This window comes from Molossus molossus, unplaced genomic scaffold, assembly GCF_014108415.1.
Source record: "Molossus molossus isolate mMolMol1 unplaced genomic scaffold, mMolMol1.p scaffold_m16_p_7, whole genome shotgun sequence".
In the NCBI taxonomy this organism is placed as follows: Eukaryota; Metazoa; Chordata; class Mammalia; order Chiroptera; family Molossidae; genus Molossus; species Molossus molossus.
In genome coordinates this window covers 101,149,514-101,171,754 of record NW_023425401.1, presented here as the reverse complement: position 1 = coordinate 101,171,754, position 22,241 = coordinate 101,149,514, and the positions used below count along the sequence as shown (strand labels likewise).

Here is a 22,241-nt window from a genome sequence, read left to right as displayed (position 1 = left end):
GGGCACACAGCCAGCAGGCTGACCAGTGCCACAGCAGTGAGGCGGGGCCCGGGGGAGAGGGAGGCTGCACTGACGGCCGTGGCTGGGACGATGCAGAGAGGCCGCCGTGGTGCGTGGAGGTTCCTGCAAAGCCTGGGGTCCGAGTGAGAAAGGTCGGAGAAACGCGGGGAGGTTTGGGGCAGCTCTCCCACGGCTGTGGGGGTGCCAGCCTGTGCTGAGTCCAGTGAAGACCTCTCCAACGACAGACTACCTGCGTCTCACCTTGGTGCTGAGCATTCAGCACAACTGTCCTATGCAAAGCAACTTCCCTTTCTAAAGCCAAACCATGCCGCCAAATCCCCCTTGGAGAAACCTGTCCAGTCCATTTAAAACAGGAGCCTGTGCACACGGGCGTCGGGGAGAGAGATGGAGAGTCCTAAAGGGTGCACACCTGACAAGTAATAAAAGTCCCAGAAGCACTCTCTTCTCGTGGCTTCTCATTCCAACTGCAGATGAGCCCAGAGCTTGATAGCGTGTTTGACTGTAACCTACTCCAAAGCCCTCAGCAGACGTCCTGTGCCTGGTGCGTCAGGCTGGCTTAACATCAGGAGTGCTCGGGCGCCTCCCAGCTGCAGGGTCAAGCACCATGGCGTGGGGATCCTGGAGGTGCCCAGAGTGGTGGTGAGGGGTGGACATCAGCAAGTTACTTAGCTTTTCTTGGTGAAGAAGGGAAAAGGAGAGTGAAGTTATTAGAACGTTACTAGCTACTGTCCAAAGTTGGCAAACCAAAAATTCCAAGTGTAAGCTTACTGTTTAGAAATAACGAGATAAGTACCAGAAGAAACAGCAAAAATAATTATAAATGGTGGCCTTAAAACTAATCGATGGTGACGCAAGTCAGAATAGTGACCAATGACTGGGAAGGGGCTCCAGGGAACATCTAGGTGCTGGAAATAGTCTAGATCTTGATCTGGGTGGGGCTGAGTATACCCAGGTAAAAAGTCACTGACCTGTTGAAACGTAACCTGTCTCCAAAGAAAAGGAATCAAGTTGTCAGGTGACTGATTTTTTTTTCTTTATTGGTTTTGAGAGAGAGGAAGGGAGAGAGAGGTAGAAACATCGATGAGAGAGAACATCAATTGGCCACTTGCATGCCCCCCACTGGGGATCTGGCCCCAAACCTGGGCATGTGCCCTGATCGGGAATGGAACCAACGACCTTCTGGTGCATGCGTTGACGCTCAACCACTGAGCCACACCAGCTAGGTGGGAAGACTGGTTTTTTTAAATAATTGATTCTTTGAGAGGAAGGGAGAAGGAAACATCAATGAGAGAAACATGGATCGGCGCCTCCAGCACGCCCCCTACTGGAGATCAAGTCGGCAACCCGGGCATGTGCCCTGACCGGGAACTGAACCAGCAACCTTTCCGCGCATGGAAGTATGCCCAACCGAGCCACACAGGTCAGGGCAGGGCTGACCTTTTAAACGAAAACTGGTCACTGGGTATGCAGTAATCAGGGGGCTAATGGGTTATCTGGGGGCTGTATTAGGAAACGCTGGCCTCCCCTTCAGAGCGTGTCTTTCCCTCGCTATGAAACAGAAGCTGGAAAAGTTACACAGCAGGTTGGTCTGCACGGAATTCCTCTGAGTAATTCCTCTAGTCTCCTTCCCCACGGGGCACTGCCAGCTGCTATGGTTTGAAAGTCACATCTAGTAATGTTGCCACCAGCACTGGCTCGTTCCGCAGAGCTTTGGAGACCAGACTCCGACACGGCCGGCCCAGAGCCCGCGGCAGCCCCCGGGGACACAGCCGACCCAGAGCCCGCGGCGGCCCCCGGGGACACAGCCGGCCCAGAGCCCGCGGCAGCCCCCGGGGACACGGCCGGCCCAGAGCCCGCGGCGGCCTCCAGGGACACGGCCGGCCCAGAGCCCGCGGCGGCCCCCGGGGACACGGCCGACCCAGAGCCCGCGGCGGCCTCCGAGGAACAGCCCTGGACATCTGGTCTGTCGGGGTCACCCGTACAGAGCACGTGGAACTCACTGCCCCCTGCCCCCAAGTACTGAGTTTCTGATTCAGTGGGTCAGGGCCTCCACGTGAGTTTCTTGGTGATGCTCACGCAGAGGGGCCAGAGACCACCTTTTGAGAAATCCTGTCTAAAAGAGCCCATCCTGTGACTAAAATAAAAAAGTATCGATATTTTGTAATTTGCACCAAAGAAAGTGTACCCATCTCAGGAGTACCTGTTGACAAATGTAGGCACTTGTGTAACCATTGCCCATCAAGATACGGAATAGCGCCAACACTCTAAAGGTCCCCTCGTTTCCCTTTGCAGCCAACCCTCTCTCCTCCCGCACCCGCGACCCCGAGCAAATCTGCATTGTCTCTCCAGGTTGTTTAGCTTGTTCTAGGATTTAATATAAAAGAGAACCACACAGCACATACTCTGGTATCTGCTTTTCAGCTGAGTGTAAGGTTTTAAAGACTTATCCATGTTGCTGCATTTATGGTAGGTCTTTGCTTTGTAGTGACGCATCAGGATTTGTTCATCTTCTCTCTAGTTGGTGATATTAGTCATCTCCAGTTTGGGGCTGTTACGAATATAGCTGCTTTGAACGTTTCAATACAAGTTTTTGTGTGGACATAGGTTTTCATTTCTTTTCGGTACCTTGGGGGTAGCATTACCTTGGGGTTGTATGGTACAGATATGTTTAAGCTGTAAGAAACTGCCAACCTGTTTTCTGGAACAGCCATTGTACAGTGCCGCCAGAATGCAAGCATTGCAGCGGCTCTGGGTCCTCATCAGCACTGGGTGCTGCCCGTCTTCCGCTCAGCGGTCCTGGTCACTGTCGTGGGATCTGTGTGGTTTTCATTTGCATTTTCCTGATGACTGATAATGTTGAGCTTCTTGCAGAACTCACAGACCATTCGTGTATTTTCTTTTGTGATTCTGACACCAATGGTCCACAGACTGTATTCAGAGAAACCCCACCTAAAACACCCATGCCCGTAGGGCGGATTTTTTTTTTCCTTTATTGATTTTGAAAGAGAGAGGAAAGGAGAGGGAGAGAGAGAAACAACAATGAGAGAGAGCATCGACTGGCCCCAAAACCTGGGCATGTGTCCTGACTGGGAATTGAACCGGTGACCTCTTGGTGCATGGGTCATTGCTCAACCACTGAGCCACACTGGCTGGGCCCAGGACAGACTATTTTTTAAGTGATGATTTAAATGGAAAAATCTATCTCCCAACTTTGTGAAACAGGGTGTTTCAATATACAGAATTTATAAAGTGATGCAACACCCATCCGCTCTCTACTAGGATCCAACAACTGTTAACCTTTTGCCACATTTATTCTACTTACGTGTAAATATCAAGTTGGACCATTTCAAATGCTACCGACATCAAGACATTTCACCCGTAAATACCTAACAAGCATCTCCTCAAAATAAGGATATTCTACGAGACTGCAATTCCACCATTACACTTAGTAAATTAGCATTAACTTTATTTTCAATCCGTGTTCCAACTCCCTGTTGTTCTGCTATTTTAAATTAAGTCAGGGTTTAAGCATTGTTATTGGTTCTTTCATGTCTTTTTTTTTTTTTTTTTTTTTATCCTCACCAGAGGATATTTTCCCATTTTTTGTACAGATAGAGTGGGAGGGAGAGAGAGAGAGAAACATCGACGTGAAGGGACACATTGAGTGGCTGCCACCCGTACGACCAACCAGGGCCGGGGACAAACTGCAACCGAAGTACGTGCCCTTAGCGGGAACCGAACCCGGGTCTCTCCGGACCGCAGGCCGACGCTCTAACCGCTGAGCCAAACTGGCCAGGGCGGTTCTTTCATGTCTTTTAACTTAGAACTTTTTTCTGTAACATTTATTTTTTAATCCTCACCCAAGAATATGTTTTTAGTGATTTGAGAGAGGAGAGAAACATCAATGAGAGAAATGGCTTTGGGTTGCCTCCCGTATGCACCCCAACAGGGGATCCAACCTGCAACCCTGATATATGCCCTGACCAGGAATCAAACCCAGGACCCTTCAGTGCAAGAGCCAATGCTCTAAACCACTGTGCAACTTTGGCACTGGCTATAACACTCCCCCCCCTTTTTCCCTCACCCAAGGACATTTTTCCTTTGTTGTTGTTGTTGTTGTTGAGATAGAGTCGGAGGGAGAGAGACGGAGAGAGAGAAACATTGACATGAAAGGGACACATGGAGTGGCTGCTACCCACACGACCAACCAGGGCCGGGGACAAACTGCAACCGAGGTACGCGCCCTTAGCGGGAACTGAACCCGGGTCTCTCTGGACCGCAGGCCGATGCTCTAACCGCTGAGGCAAACCGGCCAGGGCAACACTCCCTTTTTGAAGAGACCAGGACGGCTGTCTTGTAGAAGCACAATTATGCTGGGCTTGCCTCATCTCCTGGAAACTGGAAGTCAGACTTGATTCAGTTAAACCTTTTTGACAGGAATACTTCATGACACCGGATACTTCATATTTTATCACCTCATACATTTGAACATTGGTTTCAAGTAAGTTGTATCAAACTCTCTAAAAGAAAAATCAGCCCTGGCCGGTTAGAGCTTCGGCCTGCAGATGAAAGGGCCAAAAATTTGATTCCCAGTCAAAGGCATGTACCTGGGTTGCAGGTTCAATCCCTGGCTGGGCTTGTGCAGGAGGCAACCAATCCATGAGGATTAACAAAAATAAAGAAAAGCCAAGGAACTAAAACATGTAATTCATATATCCCAGTTTGGGTAAATACGGGCTTTTTATCTGTTATTCTCTGCCTCAGAGGCAGAGGACAAGTGAGGCTATGTGGTACAGTGCTATGTAGTGACCATTCCACCTTCACTTGGGCCTTCTTTGTTCCCTCCTCTTGGGACATTCCTGTCTGTCCCATCTCATCTCTCCCAGCCCAGGACACACCTGTCACACTGTTATGCCAGAAAGAGCCTCAGGCTCAGAATCAAAAAGATGTTGGCCACCCTGGCCGGTTTGGCTCAGCGGTTAGAGTGTCAGCCTGCGGTAGAGAGAGACCCAGGTTCGGTTCCCGCTAAGGGCACGTACCTCGGTTGTAGTTTGTCCCTGGCCCTGGATGGTCGTGCGGGTGGCAGCCCCTCAATGTGTCCCTTCACGTCGATGTTTCTCTCTCTCCCTCCCGCTCTATCTGAACAAAAAATGGAAGAATGTCCTCGGGTGAGGATTAAAAAAAAAAAAAAAAATGTTGGCCAACTCTGTTGTGAGTTTGATCAATACTCTCGGCTCCCTCCCGTGTACAATGGGTGTGAAATAGGAATCGAATGAGATCACGTAGATGAATGCACACAGGAAACAATGAGGCACTTCAGTAACTCATTCCATAGTTGTTGAACACAGGCCGTTTCCACACCAAGCTCCTACTCATAGGATGCAGAAAACAAGGCCCGGTCTCCACCCCAGCACTCGGCCTAGCTCCCAACATTCAAGTGTGTCCAGGCAAAGGAATCCCTGGGGACACTGGGGTTCTCTCCCTCATCTGCCCCACCATCCTGCCTCCAACCCGTGGAGCAGCCATGTGGTCTGGTCGTGGCCTGTTTGGGGCTGTGGATGAGCACCTGACACACCGAAGCCAATCGGGCCAATCTTGCAATCTGAGCCTCCTGGGTCAATGTTTGGTTCAGGGGCCCAGGCCTGAGCCAATCAGGAATGTCATTACTCTGCCCACTTTAGCTGGTTCCCAAGTGAGAGCAAAACCAAATTTGGGTCACAGAGATGTGAGAACAAGGTTGCCAGAGGCCTTGCTCTTTAGACACACAGTATACAAACAATGCTAAAAGTTTCCAATCATGTCTTGGGAGTCTGGTATCTAACTTAGATATATCACTAGCCATAATGGGTCAGGTCCCAGACAGTCTTTCTTGAACCTACCAACTTAAACTTGATCTTACTCCACATCCCAAGGTACTAAATCCAACGTGCTTGTAAGGATTTAAAAGAACAGTGCAGACCACTAGGAACAAAGTAGATACAAAACAATTCCTCAGCAATCAATGATGCAAACAGGTCTCAGATGTACATTCGATAAATTCATTGTGAGGCCCACGGTCCTCTGGAACATCCACCTGTCACACTTAGGGGAACAAATGAAGACTAATTCTTGAAAGGTGGTCTTAGTTAACTATACTCACAGACACTAAACTTCCTTATTTAATGTATTTTTGTTCCTCAGACTTTCTAGAATCACAAGTGATACCTATTTAAATTGTAATGGGTATATATAGCTTGTTTGTTTATTGGTTAACCCTCATCTGAAGATATTTTTTCCATTGATTTTTGGAGAGAAGGGAGGAAGAAAGAAAGGGAGGGAGAGGCAGAGAGAAACATGGATGTGAAGGAAGCAATCAATCAATTGGTTGCCTCTTGCAAGCACCCCAACCAGGGCCAGGGATCAAACCTGCAACCCCGGTACATGACTCTGACTGGGAAGCGAACCCGAGACGCTTCGATTCTTGGGTCTGTGCTATAATCACTGAGCCACACTGGCCAGGGCTATATAAGCTTTTCAATGCAGAAATCGTTAGTCTCATTACATTGGTTATACCATGTTTTTATTTCAGTTTGCTGAATGAGAAGAAATACAAAACAAAAACAAATGAAAACCCCAATTTCTTCTGGAGGTCCAGTCCGTCTCGATAGCGGTTGTTATAGGCAGCCCTGAAGCAGCTGGAATACAGTCAGCAAGGACCCAGGTAGAACAGTTCATCTTGAATCTTCGCAAGTATATACTGATTTCCTTTGGTGCCTTGCACAGTAAGGCACTATTAATGATATAACAGAATAGAAGAAATGCCCACAGCAAATAGTTTTAGTGACAATTTACTAGACAAGTTACAGTTTAATGATGGTGGTGGTGATTGTTTCTTTCATTTTATTATTATTTTTTACAATAAGGGTGTAGCCTTTATATTCCACACACACAAAATAAAACAAGAAGTGCTTATGAAAAAGTCCCTGCCCCCACCCCCTTTTCAAAACACCCTGAACGCAGCAATTCAATACAACAGAAAAATCAAGACTTGTTTGATTTCAAATTGTCAATAAAAAAGCAAAGTATGTAATGCAACAGCTGTTCAACTTTCAACTCTAAAACAAACAAAAACCCACCCAGTATTTAAATTTCTCCAGCACACATTCCAGTATAAATGCTCTGAACTGTAATCAGCTAGTAATTAATGGGAACAGAACCTTAGAACAGAAGTTATATCGCCCCCCCACACTTCTCTTATAATTAGAGAATGGGAGATATTAGGGGATACAAAAGTCAGAGGAAGAAGAATTAAAAAGGAAAACTCCCAAAGCTGCGCTGTTTGGACTAGAAAGGAAGACAGCATTTTACAAATGTTCAAAAAACCCAAGGCAAATTACACAATCCGTCCACTATCACTCCTACTAATAAGAATAAAGACGTTCGCATCTTATATAAAACTGTACTTTCAGAATTGTATCACAGGTTCACCAGAAACTATGGATGTAGTCTAGGCTTCATCAAGGAAAACCAGTTCGGTTCAGATCAAGTTAGATCCTGTACATCTAGCCTAGCTGGATCGGTGTCTGGAACTGCTCCCTGTGTCACCCCGAACAGCTGTAAACTAAACAACAGTATGTAACTCCATAGGAAGCTTAAGGATTGAGGATATGTACACAGCTAATTATATCTCCCCTGCTTCGTGCTCTTCAGAGCTCCTCCTGTCTTCTGATCTGCCATTAGCGCTCTCATAGGACCGCTTCTTATCTTTTCGATCTCTGTCACGAGGTGATCTGTCTCTTGAATTCCTGTCTCTGTCACGTGATGCTAAGTCTTGGTCTCTGAATCTTTCTTTTGAGGATCTGAAAAATATTAATTTGAGGAGCAAAATGTGTTGGGAAACCCAAAATCCAAGTGAAAGAATCGGATCAATATTAAGGTATTGATAGCTGAAGATATACAGAATACACCCAAGAAAGACAGGAGTCAGTTTTCTGACAGAAAAGAGCACTACCATATTTGATAAGGGTCTAAAACAAGGACATGGGTGAAAACAAACAGCTAAGGGTCAAAAAACCATATGCTACAATAATAATGATGATTACTTCTCACTGTCTCAGAAGTAACCAGGGAAGCTTCTCCAATTCATAGCAATGCATTTAATGTAAGAATTATAGACAATACCTTAAACAAGCAAAAGGTATTATCTAATTTTAAAATAGAAATGTAGATCCCAAATAGGATGAAAAATCAATGTCTTAAACAGGGGGTCTGCAAACTGTTTTTTTTGCTGTCTGGTCAGAGAATAAATATTTTAGGTGCTGAGGTCACATACAGTCTCTGTGGTATATTCTTCTTCCTTTTCTTTTTATCAACCCTCTATCAATGTAAAAACCACCCATAGCTTGATGCCTAAACAAAAACAGGCTAAGGGTCCAGATTTGGCGGGCAGGCAACTTAGATAAGAGAACTACTCATTTAATAACATAGTAACCATTTATTATTTTAAAAATATGCTTCACTCCTCCTGAGTTAGCTCATTCAACCAACAGAAAAAAATCAGAATGGAAGACAGAGGAAGATAATCACACTATAGTAAGTCTTGATTAACCATGATTGTTTCTTAATACCGCCTCTCTGTTCCCACACCCAACTTCAGTAAGGTAAATAATAACAAAACAAGTTCATATCAGAGATTCAGTAGCAGAAAAACCAAAGAACATTACGGAATCAGACTTAATATGAAATATTCTATACTTTCAACATCTAGAATGAATCAGTAACACATATTATGTTTATTTTATTCTTTACAGGTGACATGATACTTTTACATCAATTATCTCACTTAACCCATGTTCAGAATTTGGATCTGAGGCCTGATTAATACTTTCAACTTCTAAGGCAGGAAAAATTTACTGCTTTACTTGGTTTTAGAGATATAGTTTAGGAGGATTAAACCAAAAAGATTAAAAGATAGAGTAATGTCAACTTTGAGCATTCTGCTTAATTAAGGTTTTAATAAGCTAAATTTAAAAATGATGTGTTTAAAAAAAAAAAGTAAACACCACACAGTGCACATCTGGTTACACTAATCCTATCTATAAATCTTTGTAAGAATGGACTATGAAGAGAGATGATGACGAAGAGGTCAGTAATAATAACTGAAAATCAACTATGAGATGAGCATAAACTAATGCTTTGTGAGACTACAATGTCTATACACAATCAGTTTCATTCACTATTTCACTAAAACTACCAATAATCCTAATAAAGCAGGTACTCTTACTATTTCTACCTAGTAGATGGGGAAAGAAAAGTAGGATAATCAGATTACGTGGCCCAGGCCACTGAACCCAAGTAGCCTGACTCTGGGATCTGCACTATCTGTTAGAAAAGAGCAGGAAGCTAAAATAATGATATAGGACATAAAATGCAAATTGTATAGGACATAGAAAACAAATGGCCCTCATTTGCCAAGGGTAACTGTTGCAAGGGAAAGGTCACAAACAGAATCCTCTCATGCCAGAGACCAGTACTTCGGCAGGGGCAGGAGAACAACTAATCATTAAAGACTCTTAACTGAGACTTTTACCTTGAAAATTCAACTCAAATATGTAGCAATAACCTTGTTATCATATATATAACAACATGTAGGTTTTAATAACAACTGTCTGATCATTTTTGGTAAAAACAAAGACTGTTGCTTTGAAAGAGTGTAATCTGAATTTCAAGATTTGAAGTGCTCTAGAGAAAAACAAAACTTTTAATAGTTTTACAAAAATAATCTTCTTCAGGAACATGCTGAAAATGTAGTAGAGGTATCATGTACATGGTGGGAAATTTTCCTATACAACCTCACAAATGCAGGAAGCATTAGGGACTAGGACAACAATCTCAGATGAGTGTCCCTTCCATCCCCACCGCCAGTAAAGACATTTAAGAGGTGAGAGACACCAGAAACAATAAAAGGTGAGCAGGCTCTCCAGAGAAATTTTCTAGACCTTCCATCAACCAGCAGAATGACTCCCAAAATTTACAGTGCAGTTAAGACTCATGGAAAAAAAATTTTAAATGCATTTTTCTGGGTATTGCACTGTTCCTACAGTTTTAAGAATCTGAGATAAGAGGCTATAAATTACACTATCAGGAATTGTCCCTCATAAATTCCCTGCTCATTCTCTGCATTTGCCTGATATTGTATACTCCATCTTTTTCCTACCTGGTTTAATCTATTCAAATGATACCCACTTTATTCCAGTTTTATCCACTACCTGAAGCCATTTTTTATTGCTCTGGAACTTCCCACATCTAAACTCCTGTATTAGTTACTCTGTGATATACAGTTTAGCACTTGGTGAGGGACAACTGTATGCTAGGTTTTATATCAGACTATTGTCGAAGATGTTAGTTCTGTGTTCTAACTCACTTGAATAAAGTTGCTCAATTACCTTGTATTCATTTTACTAGACCTGCAGTAGAAAGTATATAATTCTTCCTAATTAAAATCACCTTAAGAACTGCTTGGTTTGCTAAGAGAGTAGAACTTAAATGTTCTCACACAAACACACACAGAGAGAGAAATATGTGAGGTGATGAAATTAACTAATGGTGGGAATCCTTTCATAATGTATATGTACATCAAATCACCACATTGTACGCTTGAAATATCTCAGAATTTTATTTGTCAATTATACCTCCATAAAGCTTGGGGGAAAGACCTACTTGGAACAAGGCAAGAACATAATAAATATTGATTGATAGCCTATTAACTAATTCAGCTTGTGAGTGGATCCAGGGAATGGCTGGTTATGGGGATTAAAATCAAAAACAAAAAAACCCCAGAAAGTTTAAACAGTTTGCTGTGGATTGTGTTATGGGCTTTATGTGAAGTAATCCATACACAATTTAAGACTAGTAAGGGCCCAGCCAGTGTGGCTCCGTGGTTGAGTGTCAACCCATGCATCAAGAGGTCGCCAGTTCGATTCCCGGTCAGGGCATATGCCCAGTTGTGGGCCCAATCCCCAGTGGGGGGCATGCAGGAGGTGGCTGATCGATGTTCTCTCTCTCCCTATCTCTTCCCCTCTCTAAAAATCAAAAGAGAAAAAAAAAAGACTAGACTAGCAAGGACTAGGCACTCAAAAAATCATATATATACTTAAGAAGAGTCGTCAAGAAAAAAAAACAACCTGAAACATGGTTTATGTTCCATAGAAATTAACTAGCTTAAGGGCCATCATTTGACCTGAGAGGCTTTGGGAGTTTGGTCTACAAAGACTTGAGTGCTAAGGCTCCACTCACTACATTCTAATTATTTGTCCCAATTAACTATCCAGGTCCTTAAACTTACTTTACCTGGGTCTGCAGTCCTTGTACCTTTTGAATTTTCATGCCAAGAAGTCTTAAATTCCTTAAGATTCTGAATCTGCCCTGTCAAACTAACGGTACATAACAATGCATACCTATTGTGCAGATTAAAGAAGAATACATTAGAAATGTGTCTGCTCTGCAGAAGTGCACCAGCTCAAAGAAGTATGGAAAAGAATGTAAAACAAAGCTGAACAACTCTTAATTAAAGGACTTCTCAGAGCCCCCAATTCATCAATACATACAGAAAAATTCTAAGACTCTTGGTACCTAAAATTATTTGCCCATAAAGTACTTTCCCCCCGCCCCCACAAGACACACTACGCAGAGAAAAGCAATAACCTCTGCACATATTTGTTCCAAATTTCTTACTCTGGCTCATCAGTATATTCTTTCTGAACTACCCATACAATCAGGGGAAAAACTGTTACACACCCACACACAAATGTGTACATATTACCAGATGCAAGTTTCAATCCAATAGTATTCCAATTCTAAACCATAAAGGTAGTTAGTTCCATGTCCTCTTATGGACACCTCAGTACCTCCTCCTGGATCGCTCTCTGCTCCTGTCTCTAGAACTGTGCCCACTTCTCTGGTGGCTGCGGCTGCGGCTTCGGCTGCTTGAGCGAGATCTGTGGCGATGGCGTTTCTCCCGAGATTTGGATCGAGTTCTCCTCTTCCGTTCCCGTGACATGGAGCGAGATCGATGTCGGCGATGCTCTCTGGACCTGGATCTACAAAAAACATTTGATTTAGTTTCTAGCTTTGTCAACACTACATTGCTCATTCACTAAAACCTCTTCTTTTTTTATTTTTTTAAACCCTCGTCTTTAAACAGAAACTATCCCTCATTAGCTTTGCTTGATGCCAATTCTATTTCAAGTCACCTAAATCTACACTGAAATAAACTGGCATATTAAATAACTACACACTAAAGTTTCATAACAAAAATTAATAGCTCTCAGAGGTCAATCAAGATTGTAAAATTTACATCAGAAATATAAAAAAGGAAGGAAACAATCTATACCACTACCACTCACCAGGGATTTTATTATCTAGATTCTTTATGGAATTAATTTTATTTAAATTTCTAAGACCTTAGTATATTTTAGACAAAATGTACCTGATGGACATGGATAGAAGGGAGGAGAGGCATAAAAAATAATATTGTTTAGAGTAAGTTACAACTCTGAATTAGAGAGCTTTTATATGACCATCAAAATAAGTTTGAACGTCCACTATATGCCTAGTCACAGCCTAATCAAAACCCCGTAAGTCAGTTCTCTATTCAAGTAATAAGTACATAATTTAGTTGGAAGAAAAAACATGCAAAAATAATTAGACAACTTAAAATTGCAAAAAGAAACGTATTTACAAGTATATGAGTATAGAGAAAGAAAAACATTTTGAAGCTAGAAGTAAAAACATTTCTGTAGCCTCCACTGGGTCACAAAACGAGGTGTTGTGTGTGGTGAGGGCGGGAATGGCATACGCAGAAGACAGAGAACTGAGGGAAAACAATAAAGGTATGCAACTTAATTTGATAGAGTGAGTTCAAAAGCACATTATTCAGGTGATACACTCTACAAACTGAGTTTATTTTCAAAGTATTGCTTTGTTAAGTTTAAAAGTATTCAGTGCATGTCAACATTACAGTCAAAGAAAGGCATGTACTGTGAACATAACATCAACCACAGCTGAATAGAATATTTCCACAAATGAAAAAATATTTCTGATAAGAAGGAAACAAAATTCATTCAATACAAGCTTTACCAAGTGATATTATGTTTAATTACTCATTTTGAGCTATTATAATAAATCTATTTCTTCCAATGTGTAATTTCATTTCTCTTTTCTTTTTTTTTTTTTTGTTTTTTTTTTTTATCCTCACCCGAGGACATTTTTCCACTTTTTGTTCAGGTAGAGTGGGAGGGAGAGAGAGGAACAGAAAGAGAGAGAGAGAAACATCTATGTGAAAGGAACACATCGAGTGGCTGCCACCCACACAACCGACCAGGGCCGGGGACAAACTGCAACCGAGGTACATGCCCTTAGCGGGAACCGAACCCGGGTCTCTCAGGACCGCAGGCCGACGCTCTAACCGCTGAGCCAAACCGGCCAGGGCTCATTTCTCTTTTCAAAGTTATCCATTCAGCACTGCTCGGTTTGGATCAGTGGTCAGAGTATCGGCCCTTGGACTGAATGAAGTGTTGCAGATTTGATTCCTGGTCAAGGGCATGTACCTGGGTTGCAGGTTCAATACTGGGTCCTGATTGGGATCATTCGAGAGGCAACCAATCGATGTGTCTCTCTCTCTCTCCCCACCCCACCCCTCCCTTCAACTTTAAAAAAGTCAATGGAAAAATATCCTCAGGTGAGGATTAACAAAGAATAAATAAACAAATAAATAAAAGTTATCCATTCATTCAAAAAAATATTTACTGGGTACCTACTGCACTGTTCTGGGTAGTGGTGAGATTTAGCAGTAATTCAACTCCTTAACCAAATGGAGCATACGGGGTGGGCAAGAGTAGGTTTACAGTTGTGAGTACAGGAAACACAGTTTATTCTTCTATTACTATTTACTGTGTTTTCCATACAAACAACAGTAAACCTACTTTTGCCTACCCCATATACTCCAGAAAGATGTCTATACAGATTGGTAGCCAGTAAATAAAAATAGGTTAGGTAGTAAAAAAAGACTTGTAGTCCTTTGGAGGACTTGAACAAAACTGACATGATTTATTTCACTTTCTAAAAAGCTCAAAAGCTCATTTTGGTTGACATGTGAAAAACAGACTGATGTAGAGAGGTAGAGTAGGCAAGAATAGAAATTAGAGACCAGTTAAGATGCTATCATAATACCAAGTTAAGAAGTGGCTTAAACTAGAGTGGTAAAAATTAAATTTCTGGTCTGCATATCTATTTTTTTTTCCCCTCATCTGAGGATATTTTTCCATTTATCATCAGACAGAGTGAGAGGGACGGGGGAGGGGGGGGCGGAGAGAGAAACATTAATGAGAGAGCGCCACATCGACTGGTTGCCTCCCATATGACCTGACTGGGAATAAACCGCAACCAAAGTACATGCCCTAGACTGAAATTGAAACCGAGACTCATTGGTCCACGGGCCGACGCTCTAAATACTGAGCCAAACCGGCCAGGGCTGGTCTGCATATCTAAAGATGTACTATATGCAGCCCTAGCCAATGTGGCTCATTTGACTGAGCATTGTCCCGTTCAATGAAAGGTCGCTGGTTCCATTCCCAGTCAGGGCACATGCCTAGGTTGTGGGTTCAATCCCTGGTTGGGGTGTATGCGAGAGGCAGCCAAGTGATGTTTCTCTCTTACTCGCTCCCTCTCCCTTCCCCTAAGATCAATTAATAAAAATAAAAAAAAGATACTATAAACAAACAGTTTAAATATCTTTATCAACAAGGGTAACCAGCTTGCATAATTAATCAGTAAACAGAACTGTATCATCATTTAATGTTTATACTTCTCATTCTGGATTTGAGAAACTCAATATAAATTAGCTAACCCAATTGGTACTGTTTTTTAGTGTTTTAAGCAGAAAAATGTAAGATTCTAAAAAGCACTATGGGACACCTAACAGAAACATAAGGTTTGTCTTTTATAATGACAAATGCTCCACTTTACAGGGAAAAGTTCTTGGGAAATGGTTACTTTTCAGAGTTAAGACTACTCAGAATGCTTCAAAGATGTGGTCCACACAAAGAGGAATAGTAAGATTTGGAAAATAACAAGAAAGGGTATTCTAAGAGAAAACAGATTTATGAGAAAGGTTCAAGGACAAGAATGAGAATGGCAGTGAAGATTTAAGAATGAAATACACCATGTTTTCTACCTTTTTCAGATAGACGAAAATTACCAGTACCTAGTAAAAATTATTTTTAAAAGGCTTCAAAAAAGCCCCCAAATATGAAATCCAAAAGTCGAAGAAAAGTATATCATGTCCTGTTTCTTTTTAAGGCTGGAAGTGCCCTTTAAAGCTTTTTGTGATCAGTTACAAAGGGAAAGTAAAAACTCATATAAAGTCAAAATGGAGGCATAAACTAAACATCTTGTTTATTTTTAATGTGTTTTTGATTTTTTTAGAGAGAGACGAAGGAAGAGGGGGAGAAAAAATCATCAATGTGAGATAGAATCATTGATCAGCTGCTTCCCACACCGCAACAGGGAATCAAATGTACAACCTGGGTATGTGCCCTGACCAGGAATTGAACTGTCAACCTTTTGGTGCATGGGCCAACACCCAACCAACCGAGTCACACTGGCCAAGGCTAAACTATTTTCATTTCCCTTACTAACCCACCATGAACCCCTCATTCAAAAATGTATCCAACCCTGGCCAATTGGCTCAGCAGTTAAGAGTGTCTTCCCTGAGACCAAAGGGTCTTGGGTTTGATTCAGTCAAGGACACGAACCTCAGTTGTGGTGCAATCCCTGGCCCTGGCTGGGGTCATGTGGGAGGCAAACAATTTGTCTTTCTCTCACATCAATGTGTCTCTCTCACATTAATGTTTTTCTCCTGCGACCCCTCCTTCCTCCCTCCCACTCTGTCTGAAAAAAAACAAAACAAAAAACAATGGAAAAATATCCTCAGATGAAGATTAAAAAAAACATTAACACCATGTCTGACAAGTGTTCAGTAAATATTAAAAAATGTATCCAACTATTTAACCTACTTACATTTTTAACAGGTATACCTCGTAGAATGTGTTCCTTTCCACACACATTCACCCTGAGCCTCTAAAGATTTTAAAGAAATATTCTGAAATATATTTAGCTTTCCCTCCAACTCCAGGGCACTGTATATAATGTTACTCTGACAAAACTAAACTAGCCCTGGCCGGTTTGGCTCAGCGGTTGCAGTGTTGGCCTGCGAACCAGAGTCCCGGGTTCGGTTTCCGCTAGGGGCACATACCAAAAAAAGAAAAAAAAAACAAAAAACTAAACTATAGTGCATGAGTATTCTCAAAAAATATGGCTCAAACATGAACTACAAAAAATTTAAATGTACTAATCTATTAATTCTCATTCATTTAAAAAAGATATTTATTTAATCTATAACAACTATCTGAAAAACAAAGCTTTATTACTTAAACTTGTATTATACCTACCTTTTGGGATTCTTGCTATGTGATCGAGACCTAAAAAAAAGAAATCTATTTTTAGAAGAGTAACTATAAATGATAGCAATTGCACTGTGTTGTTAAAATTACATTCCTCCTGATTTCTAATTTTTATATTAATCTTATAAATATAAAGCATGTGTGCATACACACTACAGACTTCCCCACCTTGGCATATGAACTCTCTTAACTAGGATATCTGGCTCTTAAAAACATAGTACATTACAATCTACTAATTCTCCAGAAACTACTCTCCAACCCTGGAAAAAATACTTTGTTATTTTTATCTCTGTCATTTCTTCTTTCCCTCTGGGAACAGAGTAAAATTTCTATGATCTGAGATGTGTACACTTTGGATCTACAACCTCATACTATAATCCCTAGAATGCCCAAATCAATCTTACAACGTGTTTCTTCATTTCTTTCTTTTTTTAAAATTCTTACACCCGAGGATATGTTTTACTGATTTTTTAGAGAGGAAGGGGGAGAGGAGAGAGAGAGAATGGGAGAGAAACATCAATGAGAGAGAAACACTGATTGGCAGCCACCTGCACACACCCTGACCAGGATTAAACCTGAAACCTTTGGTGTATGGGATGACACTCCAACCAAGCACCCCGACCAGGGCATGTTTCTTAACATGACAACTGACACATAAAACACTCTGCATTTCCTAGCACACAATTAACAATAGATACTAATAGGCAATATTATGATTACTAGGAAGCCATAGGGATGTTTTTGTGGAGACTATATAGATGGCTGAAGCATGGTTTTGGGTGTAGCCTGATGTAAGCCTCAACTCTGATTCCATCCCCCACCATTTGTGTAATGTTGGCAGATAATATATATTCCCCTTCAGCTTAGTCTGTCATTTGTGAAAGAGGAATAGTAATTAATATAAATGCCACAGGGGGGTTGTTAAGGATTACATGAACTACTAGAGGTAAGTTCTTAGCAGTGCCTGGGAAACAGCACTCGATAAGTGATCATTTTTATCATTACCCTTTTTTAATACCATAGCTGGAATCCTATCTTGTGTAGCTTAAAACAAAAAATTTTTTTTTCCTTACTGATTTGAGAGAAAGAGGGAGAGGGAGGGAGAGAGAGAAACATCGATGTGAGAGAGAACATCGATTGACTGCCTCCTGCATGCCTCCCACTGGGGATTTGGCCCACAACTTGGGCATGTGCCCTGACCAGGAATCAAACTGGTGACCTCTTCTTGGTGCATGGGTCAATGCTCAACCACTGATCCATTTTTTTTAAAAAATCCTCACCTGAGGATATTTGTCCATTTATTTTCAGATAGAATGGGATGGAGAAGAGGGACTGGGGGTGGAGAAACATCAATGTGAGAAAAACACATTGATCGGTTGCCTCCTGAATGACCCTGACCAGGGTTGGGGACCGAACCCCAACTGAGGTACGTGCCCTTGACCGGAATCGAACCTGTGACTCTAGTCTGAAGGCCGACACTCTAACTGCTGGGCTAAACCAGCCAGGGCCCTATCTTGTGTAATTTTGAACTCACTTGAAATCTCCTCATCTTCCATACTTACAATATTTCTTCAATTCACATATAGATTAAAAAAAATTTTTTAAACATTACTAAAATACATTACATTTTATAAAAATTTGCCAGGCAGCAACAAAGATGTGATGTACTTTCTTGTCATCTACAAATGTGAAGTTAGTCCTGCAAAGCATTTTTTTCTCATTTGACTTACCTCAGTTGAATCATTTACATTAGTGGCACTACATTCAGTTGAACTTTGAGATTTCAATATAAACATTTATATTGTTTTAAATATTACAATATTGGGTAATATCACCATCTGAGTGTACACACAAGAGAACACATGAAGTTCTGGGTTGAAATTTATGGTAAATGAAGAACAAAAACATCAATGGAGGAAGGACAGCATTTCCCTAGAGAGGAAGCTGTCCACAAGACACAGCTATGTTTCATTTTGTCAGTCAGTGCTGTAAGCCAGGAAATACAGATGAAGTCAGTTCAAACGTTTTGAAATGACTGAGTATATAATGCTCAAAGCTTGGAGGAAGTTGACATAACCTATCACATCTAATAAAGGGTGATCCAGAACATTTAAACATTGTAAATATAAACATTTTTTATTCTATAAACTCATAAATACCAGTATAAAAATAACTATATATTTATCTACTATTAAATAAAAATGTTAATAGTTTATAGGTCCCAGAATTGAAGAAATATTGAACAAAAGTACAATACAATCAATAAAACAAAAAACCCAAACCTTTTATCAAGTATAGAATATTAAAAAAATAAATAGAGTTCTGTCCTGGCCAGTTTGGCTCAGTGGTTGAGTGTCGGCCTGCAGACCAGAGTCCCAGGTTCAGTTCCTGCAACGGGCATGCACCACAAAAAAAAAAAAAAAAAAAGAAAAAAAAAGAGTTCTGGCCCAGCTGGTGTGGCTCAGTGGTTGAATGTCAACCCATGCACCAAGAGGCAACGATATGATTCCCAGTTGGGGCACTTGCCCAGGTTGCAGGCTGGATCTCCAGAAGGGGGCATACAGGAGGCAGCCAACTGATGTTCTGCTCTCATATCAATGTTTCTCTCTCTCCCCCTCTCTAAACATCGATTAAAATATGTATTTTTTTAATTGTTGAAAAAAATTAAAAAGTTCTGTGCTAACCTGGTACACATCTAGCTCATTATGAAAATCAGAGGGCTAAAAAAGGTTTTTATATAGCTTACAAAACAAAGATGCAAGGCACTCTGCATTACCTCCTCAATACATTTTGAAGGAAAAAACTTCGACTTAAATGACCATTAAGTAACATACTTGCATAACTACTGTTTTGCAGAGTAACATTTTAAAGAGTAAACAAAAATTTTACATGTCCATATTTGTTAACAAATAAAATCTTGTACCAATCACATCTCCCTGTAGAACCAGGGATATTCAACTTCAGATACTTGGACTATTCGATTCATTACTCCATACCTCCTCAACTTCTCCCTTTCTTCTCTCTCTCTTTCTTCTCTTCGCTTCAGGCGTTCCTGGTTTCTTTTCTCCTGCTTTTCAGCTACAACTCTCTTAAAAAAAAAAAAAAAGAAAGAAAAGAAAGCAATGAGAGTTTAAATAGAATAAATGAGGAATGTTATTTACTGGGTCCATTCTTAGTAATAAGCATCATCCTAAACTTTATCATATCTGGTTTCCAATATTTATAAGTAACATCAAAATCTGATAATAATAATTCAATTTGGTAAGTAAAGTCATTAGTCTTACAAGTCTGGTTTCCAAATTCTTTCCTTTTTTTGTAAAATTTCATAGTCCTCCATGATTTCTATTTTTTAAAAAAATTTAGTTATTGCTTTTTTAGAGAAAGAGAAGAGAAAGGGAGGGAAAGAGAAATATCAATAGTGATTGCCCTTTTTAAAAAAATAGGTTTTATTCTAACTCCTTTCTGCAATGGGGGCAGGAGTGTAACATAAAACTAGAGGTCCTGCAGGCTTGCTATCTAGTGAATAACTGCAAAATATTTCAAATAAACATTGAATTCATTTTCTCAAACTTCTTTTAAATATTGTATTATTAATTTCATAAAAAACAAAAGAAGACCTTAGGGGACTTCTATAAAATAATTAGTTTAGAACCAGTTTGCAAGATTACTACTTCAATGCCATATTCAACTACTACCTCCAAGAATAAGGACAGTATTTAAAGGCCTCTCTCTCAAACATTATCCATTAAGTCAGCTGTTATCTCCATATAAAATCCTACACTATTCAGTATGAATTGTTAAGAGAATCACAGTCAAGAATACTATACAAAAAGACAACTAAGATAAAACGAATGAGTGGCTAAATAGGATCAAGTGAAAGATATTAATTTACCAATATACCTTTAATTCTTCAAGCTTCTCTCTTATTTCAATAAATCCCAGATGCAGTTTACCCCCAAAATGATCAGCCAATCGTCTGTCATTATCATGAAGACCTAAATAGGCAGAGCAGACTTCACAGACTCGAAGTTTCTGCTGTTGGAAACTGGAAGCTGGCATAGAATTCCGATAAACTTCCTAAACAAAAGTGAAAAACAATGTTCATATTAACTTATTGGATGTCATAAAATTAAAATATATTTTTCTAATGAACAGAATGTTTTCTAATGCATACACAAAAGCATGGCAAATTTGTTAAGAAAATTATAGATTCCCCTTTACCCCATCCTCTATACTGGAGATAAAAAAATTAGAGTCCGGCTGGTGTGGCTCAGTGGTTGAGCGTCAACCATGCACGAAGAGGTTGCCAGTTTGATTCCCAATTGGGACACATGCCCAGGTTGTGGGCCTGATCCCCATTGGGGGGCATGCAGGAGCCGGCCAATTGATGTTCTCTCTCATCGATGTTTCTGTCTCTCTCTCCCTCTCCCTTCTTCTTTCTCTAAAATCAATGAAGGAAATAAATAAATAAAAAAAGAAACCAGCACATTTCTTTAATAAAAAAAAAAAAGAGGAGCCACAAATACTTTTTTGCCAAAAACTACCATGTATCTATCATAAGAACACAACTTTCTGAAAAGGTTTTGCTCAGCGTTTTCTATAATTTTTTATTTTTTTTCTTTATTGATGTAAGGGGGAGGGGGGATAGAAGCATTGATGAGACAGAACAATGACTGGCAGTCTCCTGCATGCCTCCCACTGAGGATTGGGCCGAAAACCTGGGCATATGCCCTGACTGGGAATCAAACCAGCACCTCTTGGTACATAGGTCGTTGCTCAACCACTCAACCACTGTGCCACACTGGTCGAGCTCTATTAATTTTTGTTTAAAATGAGACGTAGCAACCCCAAAATGATGTATCAGTGAAGGTCAAGGAAGTAGAAGTTGCTTTTGCTTGCAGAGAAGGAATGCACATCTTCTGTATCGTTACAGCTTCCTTCAATTACCTTCTTTGCTACAGATCATTTTCCCCCTTTGGATATGTGGATGGGGCATACAAATAATAAACTTCCAACTAAAAGTAGTACTTCTATAAGACAAGAGATGAAAGGTGTCTTACTGAAATGTAGATGTCTTGCACTGAACCATTTTACTTATATTAAGTTCATTAATGAAATAATTAGTGGGTTTGTATATCTACTGTATCCTTTTTTTCTTTACTGACAGAATTCTGGTTTTTATTTGAGGTAGCAGCATACACAGCTAAAAACATTACCTTTCCAAGCTTCTGTGTAGCTTTGGCTAAGGAGATATAGATATAAGTGGATACTGCTGGATAGAATCTATAGGAAAGTTCTTTAAAATGGAGTCAATAGATTCAAACAAAAGTCACCAATAACCTGTGAATCAAAAAGTGACAGTTTCAAAAGTGTCAATATCGAAATATTTATTAACCCAGTAACATCACAGTTATGGGACAAACCACTAACATGTGCATTCTGACAGGATGTAACATTACTTCAGGGGTATTCCTGACAAACATCTAAAAAAAAAAAAAATCAAACAAACCCAAACTGAAGAATGTTTTACAAAACAAATGCCTGAGTTGTCCCTCCAGTACACTGGGTATCACAGTCAAGTGATCTCTTGAGGTCCTTGTGTATTTTTCACTGTGTTTAGTGCAATACCATAACCCTTAAATAACACCAGGGCATCCATACAAAGTGCCACTAGAGATGCAGGCAGTGCCCCGAAAAAGCAGAGAAAATTCATGTCTTTAC

General features: G+C 40.7%; 1 protein-coding gene across 6 annotated transcripts in view; it reads right to left on the bottom strand.

Moving 5' to 3' along the window:
• Positions 1-6,558: 6,558 nt before the first annotated feature.
• Positions 6,559-22,241, bottom strand: part of LOC118619544 (putative RNA-binding protein Luc7-like 2) — a 73,432-nt gene continuing 57,749 nt past the window's right edge. For 2 of the 6 annotated variants that reach the window (XM_036246156.1, XM_036246157.1), the window contains 5 exons: positions 20,421-20,597; positions 19,517-19,608; positions 16,509-16,538; positions 11,907-12,098; positions 7,299-7,859 (listed from right to left, as the gene is read on the bottom strand). In XM_036246156.1, the coding sequence (XP_036102049.1) occupies positions 7,682-7,859; positions 11,907-12,098; positions 16,509-16,538; positions 19,517-19,608; positions 20,421-20,597 (669 nt within the window). In that variant the 3' untranslated portion in view covers positions 7,299-7,681. Of the gene's footprint in view, positions 7,860-11,906; positions 12,099-16,508; positions 16,539-19,516; positions 19,609-20,420; positions 20,598-22,241 lie in introns of all 6 variants that reach the window. The other 4 variants (XM_036246152.1, XM_036246154.1, XM_036246153.1 and 1 more) reach the window with 4 other exon arrangements.